We start from the raw sequence: 17683 nt of genomic DNA, 5'->3' as shown, positions 1-17683 counted from the left end.
CAAGAGATGAATACACTAAGCAGATTCGGAAGGATGTAGATTACAGTAAGTACTGGGAGATGAAGAAGCTTGCACAGGATAGAGTAGCATGGAGAGCTGCATCAAACCAGTCTTGGGACTGAAGACAACAACAACAACAACAACAACAACAACAACAACAACATCATGAGTACCTAGAACTAAATAATATGTTAAGTACATACCAGTTTGGTTACAGAAAATTAAAGTGAAATATACATGCCATAGAAATCTAGAAATCTTAGTGAGAGGGATTTTAGCAGCATTTGAGGACCACGTTCACATACAGATAACCTTGTGTGATCTGAGCAAGGCCTTTGGCTGTGTGGTCTGCTCTTGTTTTGCTGTATAAACTTGAGTACTATGGAATATGTGTCAAAAGTTTAAAACTCATCAAATCATACCTTAATAAAAGAAAGCAAATGGCCAAGTTCAGGCAGTCATCAGTCAAACACACTTAAGGTTCAACATGGAGTGCCACAGGGGTCTAAATTAGGGCTACTTCTATTCCTTGTGCATATAGATGACTTACCAGGAAATGTAGATGTAAAGTTGATACAACTTTTCTATCTGTACATGATGTGTTTGATAACCTTGTTAGTAGTATGAATTTGGAAAAACAAAATACAAATCATGGTTTAATGCAAACATTCCACTAAAAAATCAGAAAAAGATGCAGAATATGTTGTTCAGTCAACCTAGGACTGTAAAAATAGAAAAACAAAATGCAGAATTTTTAGGTATCATACTTGACAATAAACTAACATGGAACTCTCATGTTGAACACTTAGTCATAAGAACATGGCTATTAAAATATATAATAAATTGTCTAAACATGCTTCAGGCATGCCAATCAAAGTATTTAAGGAAAAGTTACAAAACTTCTTGTTAACTACCATATTCTAGTCATTAGAATAATTTTTAGACATGCCCAACATCAACTTAAATATGTAAAAATGTATTGTATAAAATTAACCGGTTAAGTGAACTGATGAAGTCCATTGCACATAATAATGCAGAATGACTAATGAAGAATCTCAGCCTGAACTGAGGTACAGCATAACATTTTTTTCTGCACAAACTTCCACTGGTACATGTAACTCAAAGTAAAAATCCATGTAATAATGTCATCATAGAGTTTTAACTTGTTTCTCTGGTTCCATGGGTCCAACAGTTTAAAGTCTACTTGACCATGAATCAAGCAGTTATGTATACAATTGACAGAATGTTAACTGAAAGCACAAATAAATGAAATACAAATACCAGTAAACATAATTCATGAAAGCCTTACAGATACAATCTTAAAAATAAAATTTATGGGTGAGGTACTCTAACCTTGAACATCAACAAAAGCAAAACAAGGATAATGGAATGTAGTCTAATTAAGTCGGGTGATGCTGAGGGAATTAGATTAGGAAATGAGACACTTAAAGTAGTAAAGGAGTTTTGCTATTTGGGGAGCAAAATAACTGATGATGGTCGAAGTAGAGAGGATATAAAATGTGGACTGGCAATGGCAAGGAAAACGTTTCTGAAGAAGAGAAATTTGTTAACATCGAATATAGATTTAAGTGTCAGGAAGTCGTTTCTGAAAGTATTTGTATGGAGTGTAGCCATGTATGGAAGTGAAACATGGACAATAAATAGTTTGGACAAGAAGAGAATAGAAGCTTTTGAAATGTGGTGCTACAGAAGAATGCTGAAGATTAGATGGGTAGATCACATATCTAATGAGGAGGTGTTGAATAGGATTGGGGGGAAAAGAAGTTTGATTGATTGATTGATTTCTTTATTAATCCATGTAACAATTTACATTGTGTGGATTTCGTCAGCAAAATCATATACAATACAATATACCTACAATTATACACATAAAATTAGTATTTACACACATTTTTGAGGTAGTTTGTGGCACAACTTGACTAGGAGAAGGGACCGGTTGGTAGGACATGTTCTGAGGCATCAAGGGATCACCAATTTAGTATTGGAGGGCAGCGTGGAGGGTAAAAATCGTAGAGGGAGACCAAGAGATGAATACACTAAGCAGATTCAGAAGGATGTAGGTTGCAGTAGGTACTGGGAGATGAAAAAGCTTGCACAGGATAGAGTAGCATGGAGAGCTGCATCAAACCAGTCTCAGGACTGAAGACCACAACAACAACAACAACAACAACAAGAACCCAAACCTTCCAGATAAATACAGACTTTTCAATTGTCTCTCTAAAAAACTGTGAGACTCTGGCATGAACAATTTAAGGAAGCAAAAAATTATTATCTGTGCTTGGTAGGAAGAATAAAGATGTTGCAATGAATTCCCTAGCACCTGCAGATGATTTTACTAAATTTTCTGAAAGCCTGAAAAATGCAGCAATACATTCTCTTGGAAGAAACAGCAACAGATTCAGAAATTAAAACAATTTAAACCATTTTGGGCAAATGAGACCTTAGGAAAGATTCTAAATTTTACAAAAGATTTAGCAATACTTTTTATAAATGTAGACTGTATCAGAAAAATGACATGCAGAACTAAATTGTAAACATCGTCTCAAGATTGTACACCAGAATGTACAGTCATTAACAAACAAAGTTGATGAAATAAATATACTTCTAACAGTGAATGGAGGGATGTTTCAATTTATGTTTCTGTGAACACTGATAGAAAAATTTTAACATTGTAAAATATTAGATTTTAACCTTGCAAACTTTTGTTGTAGTATAATGTGGAGGAACATTTACTTACGTAAAAGAAAATTTAGATTATAATGGTCCAGTCTCTGTATGCAAATTATGTTGTGAAAGAGATTTTGAGGTCCCAACTGTTGAGTTAATGGGAAAAAACACATTATTTTATGTGAGTACAGATATCCTGATAGAAACATAAGCTTTTTTACTCAAAACAATGTAACTCTGCTCTAAGAAAACTTAAGAGCACTGGTAAAATACTGGTATTTTGCAAAAATTTTAACAATTATTTTCTGAGCCACAGTCCTCATAGAGAAAAATTCTAAAATATTATGAAAACATATAATCCGACTGTGGCAGTTAGTTTTTCAACACATACCACAAAAAGTAGTGCTGTTTACTGTGATAAAGTATGTGTACATACAGACAAGCAGTGTATATCAGAAAAATTTTACACCAGTTACAGGGAACATTTCTGGCATTACTAAATATAACCATTTTGACAAATGTACAAAATATTACATATAAGAGCAGAAAAATAAATAATACTTCCAGTATCCAATTCATGAATAGTCTTGGGGAAAAGCATATGATAGCACTACTACTTAAGAATAGATGGAAATCTCTTTCAACATTTTAAGCATAAATTTGGAATAACTTTTTAAAAAAGGAAGTAATTACCAGGAGTAGAAACAGGTTAAAAAACTAGATTTCACCAAGTAAAATGAACTGTAAATGTTTTCCTCTCAAAAACAAACATTAGCCCAGAATTAAAAAGTTATTTAAAAAATAAAATTTAGTTTTGAGATGGATCATAGAAGAGGCAAAAGTAAAGGAAAATGACAAATATATTTTGGGGTCATACAATAAAATGAAGCCCACATCAAAAGCTTGTTATACTATACTTATTTTATTACCAAATTAAGATATAAATTAAATCCAGATTTTCTGTGTGTCCACTAGACAGGAGAGAGATGGACAGTACTTATTCCCACTATACAGGAGCAATTTTGTGCTAGTTCAGTTTTAAGGCAACACCTTATAAATATAGCTATTCATAGCCAGCAAGATGGCAGTAACTATAAGAGGAGTTTCTCAGCTCAAAGAGGCCTCTAGGAGTGTGGCAATACTCTCCTAGGATGTAGTTGGCAGTTATGACCAGCCAGGTTATGGCAACCTAACATTTACAGGAACAGCTGTTTAGAGGACAATAGAAAATAGTGACCACCTTGACAGTCTTCTATTTTCTTGCAGGGACCAAGTTTTTAAACAGGACCCAACAGGGTCACTCAGCCTCACTTCTGTTGGTATCTGTAGCAGGTAACACTTAGCATCTGGATCCATCACAGAGAACCTCATGGATGACTGCCAGCCACCATCAGCACAACACGGTGAGATGCTACACAGATTAGGTATGATGATCATCCAAGAATTCTAGATGATTTGTCATTTGTGGCAGTATGGACAAAATTCTTCACTAGTTGACAAAACTAGCCTGCAGTGTGGGCTTCCCCCTCCACTATGAGCAGTCACACAGCTTGATAGTTTATTAAGTCTGGCTGTGGATACTGTTAGAGATTGGCACTCCATTGCCATGTGTCTGCAGCTCGTGGTCTAGTGGCTAGCATTTCTGCCTCTGGATCACAGGTTGGAGATTTTCTCCATCTGTGGACTCAGTGTTTGTGTTGTCCTCATCATTATTTGGGAAGTCCAAGTCTGGAAATTGATAGATTTGGACCTTGTATGGGCACTGATGACCACAATGTTGAGAGCCCCACAAACCAATGTCATCATCATTACCACTGGCATCTCCTGCTAAATATTAGGTGTGTGTGGTTATTTGCTTTCTTAATGAGGAGAAGGTCCACCTACTAAAATTCATTGTCATCTAATGGCCATTTATGGTAATGTCAATAATTGGCATTGGTAGGATTTTCCTGACTTTTAAAATGGAAAAGGTCTAATTTGTGGACAACACTCATAATATACTATCACGCTTCACTGTTGCTCCTCATAGCTAGTGTTTCTCTCTCTCGCTCATCTCAACCTTACAGGGGCTTCATTGACTGCCATTTTGTAACTTTGATTCTAACCGATGCTTGATAACCAGTAAGCTTGACACTAAATACTACTTCTTCATACTGAACAATGTTTCCTCCCAATTTCAACCTTCAACATTTATCTTATGCTACCTTGCAAACATTGAATGCAAAATATACCCCAATTATGGAGATGAATTTGGCCTTTTCTATTTTTACAAGTGTGGTACTGCTTTTCCTGTCTTGACTAGTTCCAACAGATACATATTCAAAGTAATTGCTTGATCCATGCCTGCAAGTAGGATCAAGTCCGATGCTTCTGACACCACACGGTTGCACTGCCCTCACTGGATGTCATTTTTTAGTGAAGTGGTAGGGGGTGAGGTACTACAAGGTGTGCAGGGTCTTACGGGGGTACAAGTTAACTCACAAAAATATTGTGTTACCATGAGCAAAATGTCACTGAGCGCCAAAAAATTTCAGTTCTTGTTATAAAATGGTTGCTGGTCAATTAGTGAAGGAAAAATTTGGATATCCATCCCATATAACAGTCAAAGAACTTCCATGTACTGATAAAAACAGTCTATCCACTTTTCTTGGTGTAGTAGGTCTACCTGAACTTTTAAATACCATTATTTCACTGAGGGGTATATATTCAGCTGGTATTGATGATATTCCTAATATTATTATAAAAATGTTAGCAAGGCACAAACTCCCTCCTTTGTCAGATATTTGAAATTCAACATTACAAAGTAGTTCCCAACATAAAAAAGTGATCAGCAGTTATGGGCAGCTACACACCTTTGTCACTACAGCCAGTTTCAAAAAGTATTGAAAACATACACCTTTCACAACTAACTACATTCATCAACAAAATATTATTATTTCTGGATGTCAACATGGCTTTAGACCACAGCACTCAACTGAAATAGGTGCCTCCACCTAATAAAGTGTGTCTTAAAATACTGTGGACAATCACACAAAAATCTCAGGCTGATTCTTAAACCCGACAAAAGCATTTGATATAATTGATCATTCTATTCTCCTGAGAAAGCATGAACAATATGATATAAAGAAGCCTGCCAAATGACTGAATTCAATTGTATTTGAATGTCAGTCTCAGATAACAGAAAAAAAGCACATGGAAGGAAATGGACACCAGATTCACCTTTCAGAATCATTTTCATCAAGTCAGGATGGTCCACATAGCCAAGTTTTAAAACCATGTCTTATATTTTTTTAAATTCTGTAAATTCTTTTGAGTTTTATTTTATTTTATTTATCTGTGTGTATAAATGACTTTCCATTATACACTAGAGATTCTGAGTGAGTACTACCTGTAAATGACACCAGTGTATCGACTGAAGGGATTTTACTGTGTCTGTAAAAGATATCACAAAAGAAGTGTCTGAGTGGTTGACCAGAACTGGAGTAATAGTAAATACCCAGAAAACAGTTTCCATGACTTTCCGTGCACAAGAACATAAAAATGCATCAAAACCAATAATATGCATGAGTAATCAAACCATTACTACTTCACCAAAAATAACTTGACTGGGATTCATATTCAAGAATGTTTTAAATGGAGTTCTCATATCACATCCCTAAATTAAAAAATAGCAAAAACAAGACTTATGGCAAGAATCCTTTGCAACAACACTACTGCTGAAACAGTCAGTGCTGTATACTTTGATCATGCACATTCATTACTGAGGTCTGGAATCATATTCTGGGGAAAGCTACACCAGACTAAAACAATTTTCAGGAAACAAATAGCACTTATAAGAATCATCAAATGTACAAGCTACAGGATACTATGCAAGCTTTTTAAAAGAATTAAAAATCATACCCTTCTCTGCATTTATACAGGGTGAACCAGAATACCACTGACAAATTTTCAGAGGTTGTCCAGGGATGTCTTCCCAATATTTTGGTATAAGGGACTTACAGTCTTAGGTGGCTTGTTACCTAGTTATTGCAATTAGTTCAGTTTCTTGCCTCAATTAGCTTTGTCTCTGTACTGCACTGAAAATGGTGCACAACAGTGCAAATGCCACCAGTGTGCACTGTGCATCTTGTTCAGAAATAACCTTGCTCTAGTTACTCATAGTAATTCTTGCTGAAAGTAGTGATACCCATTTTACCCTTCACCTTCAAGCTCGAATTCTGTACTGCTGGTTTCTGCCTTTGGCTCTCTTTTCTGGCTGTGATAGTGGTTCACTGACACTGCTGCATAGCAGTGTAGATGGATTTGTCAATAAACAATTGACCTAAATGGAACTTGAGTATAACTTCAATGAATGCAATGGTAGAATGCCACAATGGCGCTCTGCTGAGTGACAGTGACAGCAACCACATCACAGTAATTTTGCATCTGAGGCATGTCGTATTACTCTGTTTTTTGTACTGTGCATTTTGATGACTACACATTACAGGAAATTGCTATTATGAAAGTATTTTTGTGTAAACAAAAGCACACACCCAACATGCAACCACAAACAAGAACTCCTCTTATGACTCAGTACAATCCAGGACTGGAGCAACCGTATCACATTCTCCATCAGGATTCTCTTGTAGTGGCCTGAAATGACAAACCTCCTCCTTACTATTCTACCCAACCTTCCCACAGCAGTATCTCTCGCTCACCCGAACTACGTAGTATCCTTTCCATCCCTACTCCATCCTTGCTCCCAGTGCCTCATTTCATGACTCATTTCTTGCACCAGATCCAGATGCAAGACCTGTCCCACATATAGTAGGTCTTTTTTTTGTGATATGTTACAATACAGCATCACCGGTCTATTGCGGTCTAACTGTGTTAACTGTGTTGGTGAGGCAGTAAATTTATTCACAGGGCAGTGACTGCGTCACTGCAATTCACTTTGGAGGTGTGGCGGTGGGACTTGTAGTCCCGTACCACCCTCTGACGGTGACAGTACTACATAAGTCAGGCAGAAAAATTAAGCCTAACGTGGGCAGGTATGATTGGAATGTATTGGACGTAGAATGGGGGCTAGTCCCGCAAAGGATGCTTCCGTGGGGGGCGTGCCAGGCCTATCATTAGCCATGGTCAGAATCCTATTCCTCTAGGATGGTTTGTTTGGAAATTCCCATTACAAACTTCTCGGACTTGTAAAGGGGAGTGAGTACATAATATTTTGAACAGAAACCCATACCCAGAAATGTCCTATTTTTGTGCTACAGTCGTATGAAAACATATTTACTAGGTAGATATGCGACAGGGTGGTAATGGTGGGAGTTGGTTATGTCAGATCGACTGGTGTCATTTGACATCTATCCTACCTTTCTGACCTGGTTAAATCCTCATTCACATGTCTGTGAGTGCCAGAGCAACACGGTTGAGTACATGTGTGGAGAATATGCAGACCTGCTCCTTCTGAATGACAAAGCTCACAGTAATGGACGAGCTGCTCGTTGCCTTTATCCAGATCATTCTCCACCATGTCCAACTCCATTGCATACACTTTCCACCATAATTATGCATTGGCTTTGAGAAAGGGTACTTTCACCATCAATAAGTGTGGCTGTGGTGCTCCAAGGAGACACTGTACACCAGAAATGGAAGAGGCCAGACTGCATCACCCTGAAGAGAATCCACTGAGTTCATGAGTAATTTTTTTGGTTAATATTTAATGGAATTGTAAAAATGTGATGGACTGGATCACACTGAATCAATTACTTCTAAAAACAGTTGCATTGCCAACATGTTTTCAAATGGTTGCAGCACAGAAACGGTAGGTTTCCAGACGGGTTCCAATTCAAAATATCATCTACTCACTCCACTCTACAAGTCCTATGAGTTTGAAATGGAAATTTCTGAACACCCTATAAACTCCCACTACTACCTACTCCAATCCTGTCATTGACGTCTCCTACCGCATCAAAGGCAGGGCCACAAGTGGAAGCAGGCACTTGCTAAAACTCATACCCAACCACTGTTCTACATGACTATACACTCTGTCAACATGAATGGTCACTGCCAAACCGTGAGCAAGTTACAGGTGGGCCACTCAGTTGCTGAGAATGCTGCACAAAGCCTGTACCATTTGGATTCTTACCATCAACAAGAGCTTTCCCTAACTGCACAGGCCATAATTCTCCCTACAACATATCATTCATTCCCGAAACCCCTCTGGCCTCATTCTTCGTCAGCTGCTGTCCTCCACCTCCCTACCCCCTTACCTTCTATCCCACAAGTGCATGCACCATCCTTTCCTCCCACCCTGCCTCAGCCCACAGCAGAGCCTCCCCTATGCTGCATATCGCTGCCCTATCCTTGCTGTTCCTCCACCTTCCCACACCACTTCCAGACCCACATTATCTACCCCAGCTAGATCTCTGCTCATGCCCAATCACAGCTGTAATGGGGCATTAGAGCCCAGAGATGACTGCGATTTGTTGGTATGAGTTGTGCTTGTGTGGCTGTGTCTGTGTTTTCTATTTCTGATGAAGAACATTGTCTGAAAGCTAAAAATTTTTTGCATTCTTTTTCATTGCACCTATCTGTGGCCCAACCCCTTCTATATGTGGTGACTAGCAATCTACCCTTCTTTCTGTGTTATTGTTATTCCTTCCTGATTTTCCAGTGTTTTAAAACATGTAATGCATACTTTTAATTTTAGAATCAAATTGTAAGTGTATAGTGCACTATTTATTACAGGGATCCAAATTGTTATAAAAATTTAACTGGCATACATTTGCAAGTAGTAAAATCAACAGGAAAAAATATTTTTTGTCCAACAATATATGCCTTGTAAAAGAGATTTCTAAAGACATACTAAATAAATAAATAAATAAATAAGTAGCTGAGGGAAACAGTTCAACAAAACAGTTTTCAAAAATATGTAAGAGGAATGTATACACACAATGGAAAAGTATAATTAAGAATAGCCACATTAAAAATGCTCTTTAAACCTTAAGTAAAGCACCATAACACAGTGGTGTTGTCAACACATTCATAGTACTGAATTATAAGCCAGGAAAATTAGTAGTAGTATAATAAAAACATTAAGTCCTCTAAAAGCTTCAGTATTTTTTAAATTAAGAAGTAATAATGAAGTTTATCAGAACAGAGAAAGAAATCCATCAGAAACCAAGCTGAAGAAGAGGTTGCTATTCTTTGGAAGCATTTATAGACTGGATGAAAACAGACTAAGCAAAATGATCTTCAAAAATCTTTAGGGAAGAAAAGTCAACAATCACATAGATTCAGGTCAAGAAAGGCTTGAAAGAAACAAGGGAAAAAGAAGCAATGGAAACAGAAGTGTTCAGGAGGATATTTTTAAAAATGGAATGCTTTTCAGGGGAAGAAGCAGAAGAAAACCAGCACAAAATGGTCTGAAGATAGGAAAAGAGAAACACAGTGAAACCAAAACAGAAGAGATAATTAAATATGATAAATTGAATTTGGAAAGTGGTCCCTAGAAGGCACTAATGTGTAAAGAAGAAAAATATCTGCAATTGTTTGATTGTCCAGTACTTACTCTCAGGAGGTGAAATTACCAAATTTACATGAGTATAACACTAAACTCCTTCAGAAAATTTTATTTGATGCAAAGTATCTGCCTTATAAAGTAAACAGTACACCTAAACATATGCCAATTAATGATTGTCTACATTCTGATAACATAATGAGAAATAAAATAAACAAAAAGTAATGATTTACACCAATTCCTATCTTCAGTCCCATTTTACATTTGCTGTCTAAGCTAGTGGTCTATGGTATCATTATTTTTAATAATAATAATAATAATCATCATCATCATTATTTGTATCATTATCTGGGACAATAGTTTCATCTAAGCAGTGAAAGGCAAGGGCAATGTGTTTCAATATCTAAGGAGCAATAAAATTTATAATCTTGGTTGTTATTAATATTTGGCACTTTCTTCTGAATGTTATGATTTCTGAGATGGAGGTTAGGATTGAAGCTAAGAGTAAAGCTTAAATTGCTGCAAATGAAACAGGCATCAACAAAAGTTAATAGTTTTTGTTGTCAGAAATATATGACTGTCTGTTCCTAATATGTTAGGATTTCCGAGAGTATAGTTATGGTGGGACCTAAGAACACAGATTTCCCCCTCCCCCCTCCCCCCCCCCCCCTCCCCCCCTCAATATGTAGATTTCACAGCTGCAGGGGCTGGACAAAAATACAGGAACACCACAAGAAATGCACACTTGAGGATGAATGCAGATGCTAGCTGAGCATCATTCAACTACTACTACTACTACTACTACTACTACTACTACTACTACTGTATTCAACTGCAAGTGCCACCAGTGCAATATTTTCACTACATAGCAAGTGACAGTTGTGGTCGGAACAGGTTCTGTGTAGATGTGAGTGGATTATGTCAGAGCTAACAGAATTCAAACGTGAGCAAATTGTTGGTGCTCGTATGGTGGGTTCTCCCATAACCAAGGTAGACACAGTGTTTGGTGCTTCAAGATGCCCCATATCAAATATTTATACTGCATACATGGAGCAGGAAAACACCATCTGCTGGTCACAATGTGCACAAAATTATGTGTTGAGTGATATTGACAGACAGTCATTGAAGAGAATTGTAATGAAAAATAAGAGAACAGCAGCTGCAAAATGTCACTACAGAACTGAATGTCACATCCATGAATCCTGTCAATACCAATAAATGTGAAGGGATCTCCGTAAGTTAGGAATTGCTGTGTCAGCTGGAATTCCAAAACAACATATTTGTAATGCAAACACCTGTAACAGGACAATGTGGTGCCATAAAATTTAGACTATGGAGCAATGGAAGAAAGTCATTTGGTCAGAAGAGTCTTGTTTCACACAATTTCCAACTTCTGGCTGAGTTTACATCTGGTATATGTCATCCCAAGCCTATGCTGCAGATAGCTTGCTACCAAGACTGAAAGACTGCAAGGGTTCCATGATGATTTGAGCAGCCATATTATGGTATTCCATGGGCCCCATGGTTACTCTGAAAGGTTGGATTACTGCCAAAGATTATGTGACCATATTGGCTGATTATGTCTTTCCCATGGTAGAATATTTGTTCCCCAGTCATGGTGCTGTGTTCTACAATGACAGGGTTGCTGTTTATACAGCTTGCACAATCCAGAATTGGTTTGTGAACACTCCCCTGACCAGTATAGTCACAGAATCTTGATGTGCCACTGTGGTCTGCTTTGAAGAGGGGGTGTGACTGCTATCCAGCTCCATCATTGTTACCTGAACTTATCACTATTTTGCACAATGGATGATATAAGAAACCCTTGAAAACTATATGGTGCCAATATTTGTCTGTTCCAACAAGACTGGAAGCTGCTTTGAAAATCAGTGGTTTTCCTGTGCAATTGTAATGTGTTGTGTTTTTGTCCACTTGCTATATACTGATTGGGAATGTGACAATAGTCCTTTGTCTCTTGCTTTCAAACATGTCCTCTGCCTGCTGCTTTATTATTGGATGTAGACCAGTGGCTGATATGCATTCTTTCATTCCCATCATTCCACAGCAGCAATCGTTGACAACACTGGTGTGCGAAACTCCAAAGTATGCCAAAGGCCCCTATATAGAATTTTACCACCTCCTGCGGTAATGTACATTATTGTTGAGTATTTATCAAATTTTAAAGTCAGTTCAATTCCAAATACAAATGGATTCAAGCTAACTGCAGCGTAAATGTGATAGATGTTCACAAAAAAAGCCACTGGTATGCAGTGTATAGTCCCATGGTTGGGAGCACAATGAAATTTGCTTCACATTCCCCACTCCCTTCCCTACATTTGTGCATTTGTGTTTGTTCTCAGTCACATTGGTGTTACTGTGGTACCCCTCCAACCTTTCCAAATTCTTCAAAAGAAATATGAATGTGATCTCAATTGTCAAAGCTTCATCTGTAAATGTATATTAATCTAATATACACATAAGAAACTCTGACCTTACCAGCAATAGTATAATATGTGAAAGTAAGGTGACCCTGTATTTTTAAAGTGACAAAATTGAGGAAAAATCTCATCTTATAATTAGATAAATACAACATGGAATAAATTTCTTTTATTTCCATGTATCATCACAGAATGTTTTTGGTCCTTTGACTACCTGTTTCTGTCAGTGAAGACCATCTTCAGATCTGCAGCAAAACTTCACAAAATCTAACAGGACTAGTGGGCAATCTATATTTCAAAACAATAAAATATGCCATAAAGATGAGTATTATTTTCATACATGCAGAAAACATATGCTTGAAATATGAGGAGGCATAACTGTTTTAAAACATGCCCTAGTGTAATGAAACCATTGTGGCATCCTTAAAAATATGCACAAAACTTAAAATATGATGTACACTAGACCACAGAGACTGCATTTTCATGCTGTTAACAGCATGACTATTGATAACAAATTGAGGTATAATAGCCACTGTTTGTGTCATAAGCTTATTAGAGGGCTTGATTACTTACTTTAGTCATTTGTTTCATCCACTTGGTTTTCCATAGTTATTTTATCACTCTCATATTATTTTGTTAGCTCTGTAAGCTTTTTCTTTTGTATGTTATTATTTTTATCTATTATTTATTATTTTTATCTAAAATAACCATGAGAGTGTCTCATATTTTTTATTTTATTGCATTTTGTCATCATCATCATCATCATTAGCTGTGACTTTATTTCAAATATGCATAACTACTTTCTGCAAGGAGTAACCATTTCAAATCAGCTTATGGATATGTTTCTGATTATTGAACAGACCTATTGAACAGACCTATTCTGACATAAAACATGTGCCCTGATAAATCACACTGAATGGTTACAGGAGGGCAGGATCATAACTGCTTGCCACTTTGCCTCTTGATATCAATGGTGTTCTCCATCAACCAAGCTACCGGCAGTGGATGTAGTGTTCCTCCATAGTAAATGATCCACAGCACATTCTTCTGATGTCTGAATTTTTACACAGGTCATCTTCATGATATGTTTCAGCTGGTCCTTAAAGTGCTTAAGAGGGCCTACTGCCAGAGCAGAATTTGCCACAAATGATTTGTCAGGGATGTATGGCATCAATCATGTAGTGAACATGTCCTTAACCATTTCATTTGATGAGTAATGATGGTTGCCTCAATGCCGTTTCAGTGCTGTTTAGATTGAGAACCACAGCATTGGTCACACAGTTGTCCCATTTAATGTTTAAGACGCATCTCTTTTTTTGTTGATAGAATCACTTGAGTTTTTCGATATCACAACTACAGTGTATACATTTCATAGCCATAAAGGAATGGGGAAGTGACAACAGCTCTGTACACCATGAGTTTGATATGCAGCTTTAGGTCTTTATTCATGATGATTCTGTGCACTAACTGTCTTATGGCTGCAAGGGCAGCCCAATTATTATAATACCATCCTGTTTGCAGGTATACCATTTAGACACAATGATTCCAAGTTGGACAATACAAATGTCTGAGAGGAGTTCTCAATTCAACTGGGAAATCGTTTTGAGGTGCTTAGCAGAGGAATCGAAGAGAATGACATTGAGGGTCAATGGGATGCAATGGAATGACGTATGCATAGACTGCTGAAGGAATTCTTGGAACAAAGGACCATGGCAGAAAAGATTGGATCTCCAACTACACTTGGGATACAATACAGCACATGAGGAAGGCAAAACTACAGCTAAATTGCTCACAGACAAGGGAAGTAAAAGAATAAATCCAACAGGAACTCTGCATATGAAATAGGATGGTGAAGAGGAGTTTCAGAAAAGATAAGAAATCTCCATCCACAAACTCGTAGCTAAGTCGGGGGCAGCAGCTAGCAGAGGCAATAACAAGAACTATATAACATCGCAATGAAACTGTCAAATAAGAAATTTGGGGGTGATATGCCAATCAAGGACAAGGAAGGAAAACAACTCACAAATCAAGAAGATCAAGTGCATAGGTGGAAACAACATTTTGAGAATGTTCTAAACCATGAAACTACAGATGACAGTGTTACTCAACTGAATGTGGATGGGGAAGAACTCCCACAAGATATGTCAATTAACTTAGAACTGTCATCCAAAGAAGAAATCACTAAAGCAGTCCAACAAATAAAGAATGGGAAAGCTCTGGGCCTGGACAACATCAGTCCAGAGTTACTTAAAGTAGATCCCTCTATATCAGCAGAAATTTTACATCCACTCCTGACAGCCATAGGGATGAATGAAAAAGTACCAAATGATTGAAACAAAGGCTTGCTCATCAAGCTCCCCAAGGAAGGAGATCTATCTGTTTATGATAATTCAAGAGGGAGCACCCTGCTGTCAATCCTAAGTAAGATCCTCACGTGAATAATTCTAAATAGGATAAAAGCAAATGTAGACAAGAAATTAAGAAGAGAACAAGCAGGATTTAGGAAAGGTCACTTGCATTGACCAGATAAACACCATGACAATAAGAGCTGAACATTCATATGAATACCAGTCACCACTTTACATGCTATTTGTAGACTTTGAAAAGGCCTTCGACAGTATAATCAGAACAAAAATATGGAGTCAGTGCTAACTTTTGGAATTCCCAAGAAAATAATTGCTCCTGTCAAGTGATGTATCAAAACTACATGTGCCAGGTTCAACATCAACATCTGCTTTCAGATCCAATAGCAGTGAAAACAGGATTCAAGCAATGCTGCATGCTCTCACTGATACTATTTAACATAGTATTGAATCTTGTAATGGCTCAAGCAATGGATAAAGTGAGAGGAATATAATGGAGCAATGGAACATAACTAGAAAACCTTGATTTTGCAGATGGCCTTTTCCTTCTGTCCCTCTCTGCCTAGTGATGACTGGGTGTTGTGTGCTGTCCTTAGGTTAGTTAGGTTTAAGTAGTTCTAAGTTCTTGGGGACTGATGACCATAGATGTTAAGTCCCATAGTGCTCAGAGCTATTTTTGAACCTTCTGTCCCACAGCCTCAACAACATGAAAGGGAAAATAGAAGATCTGAAATCAGTGGCAAAGAAAGTCGGTTTGAAAATTAATGCCCAAAAAACAAAAGATGTTTGGGTAAATGATAACAACATCACAGAGCTTAAGCTTGGGAGGTAGCTCGTGAATATACAAGACTCAAGTACAATTTCATGCATAAAATGGAAATAACAACTCAGAAGAGCACCCAGAAGCACACCATTACATTCCAGGAGGAGAGTGACCCATCTGTTCTAAGGACAAGGCCAGATTCTTATTCTCCCACTCTTACAGCATTTCTAATTTAGTGCTGGCCAGTCATTCATTTACCATTTTGAGTTTGGCTGAAATATTATAGGAAATGTGACTTGTTGTAAAATAATGTATACTTTTATGTGCTATTATTAACACTGTTATTCAAATGCACATTTTTGTTCTAATTTTCACTGAGTGAATGCTGCAGCTACCTTTGAGGAAGCCCCTGTTATTAAGCACAAATCCTACAAGGGAGTATATGGACTGGTTTGGTCAAGATGACTCAACAGAGGCATGCACAATGCTTACAAACTGAGACCACATATCATTTTGACCATTCTTTTCTTTTCTAACGAAAAATAGATGTTGTTGGTGTACAGATTGCCAGAAAATCTAATAGAATGTGAAAGAAAAAAATAAAATAAAATAAAAAAATTAATAAAAAAATTGGGAGTAAGAAATAAAAGTAAAAAGTCTATCATTTAAGACACCATTTTGCTGCTTCTCATTTACCAACTCAAAACTAGACAAACTCATGAGCTGCTTTTGTAATTCACAAATTCATCACTCACAAAACCTCGCTGCTGTTGTTAAACTGTCCTTTGAAACACCATATGCTATTGATATAAAAGTGTTGTGTAAAAATTATTGTTCAGCATAAAATTGCTCCAGTGAGCAAAGACGTTAACAGAACGAAGTCTACACACATACAAGACAGGATAATGACCATACACATGACAGTACAATTACCTTCCTTAATGCCAGTTTAGATTCAAAGCTTCTTCACAGGAGATGCAGCACCATGACATCTAAAGAGATGTAACTGATTTGAATATTTATGGATCTTACCAGCACACTCGATGTGTAGGCAGTGTTAACTGCTACAGCTCCAACAATCAGATCGCCAACAGGTGCTGGAATATCTGAGAATGGTGGCACCTTTGTTCTAAGTATTGAACATGCAAATGACTGCACCACAGTCATCCTGAAAGTAAACTTTTATTAGATTCTACTCTGATGCAATCTACAAGCACAGAATGAAATGACTGTTTACCTGTTGGTGGTGAGAGTTCCAGTTTTGTCAGAGCAAATTGCAGTTGCATTTCCCATTGTTTCACATGCATCTAGATGCCTCACTAAGTTGTTGTCATACATCATTTTCTGAAAGATTTGTAGCATAATGACACCAACAACAAATCACAACTAGTGATAATCCATTCAAATCAATAATTATGGAAATTATATTTAGAGTACTTTATATTCATTAGCAGACAAGGAGCTTTGTTGAGAACAGTCACTGCTCTTCCTCTTGTACTATTCAGCTGCTGTTATTACCTAATGCTTCAGAGATTTAAACTGTAACTAATATACCTATGAAAATCATGTATTTGTCAACATACAGTTTATACTGATGAGAGCTCAAAAGCTCAAAACAACTGCCAAAAAACTTTCCAGTTACAATCTGAAAGATCGTAAGATGACACAGACAGCAGAGTGAAATTGTGTGTTTCATTAATGTGCTTTTTCCTACAAAGCTGATTTGACCGCCATTGGAGAGGTCAGCAGGCAGAATCATGGATAACTTTCACGGGGAAGGATTCTGAGAACAGCGTCACTAAAGAGAGTTACAGCAGAGTGTACTGTGTGGAATGATAGTATCACCAACATTGCAAATTGGTCCACGGATTGTTGTGCATGGTACCAATATGTTCCAAAGAGTCACTATTTTTCGGGGGTCATCTCT

General features: G+C 37.3%; 1 protein-coding gene across 1 annotated transcript in view; it reads right to left on the bottom strand.

Moving 5' to 3' along the window:
- Window positions 1-17683, bottom strand: part of LOC126426488 (plasma membrane calcium-transporting ATPase 3-like) — a 595967-nt gene that overhangs the window by 289677 nt on the left and 288607 nt on the right. Inside the window, exons 9-10 of the mRNA XM_050088398.1 lie at window positions 16994-17100; window positions 16789-16924 (exon numbers count right to left, since the gene is read on the bottom strand). Of these exons, the coding sequence (XP_049944355.1) occupies window positions 16789-16924; window positions 16994-17100 (243 nt within the window). The remainder of the gene's footprint in view (window positions 1-16788; window positions 16925-16993; window positions 17101-17683) is intronic.

Source organism: Schistocerca serialis, chromosome 11 (genome assembly GCF_023864345.2).
Source record: "Schistocerca serialis cubense isolate TAMUIC-IGC-003099 chromosome 11, iqSchSeri2.2, whole genome shotgun sequence".
Lineage (NCBI taxonomy): Eukaryota > Metazoa > Arthropoda > Insecta > Orthoptera > Acrididae > Schistocerca > Schistocerca serialis.
The sequence above is the reverse complement of the archived record's forward strand: the minus strand, read 5'-3'. Positions and strand labels throughout refer to the sequence as shown.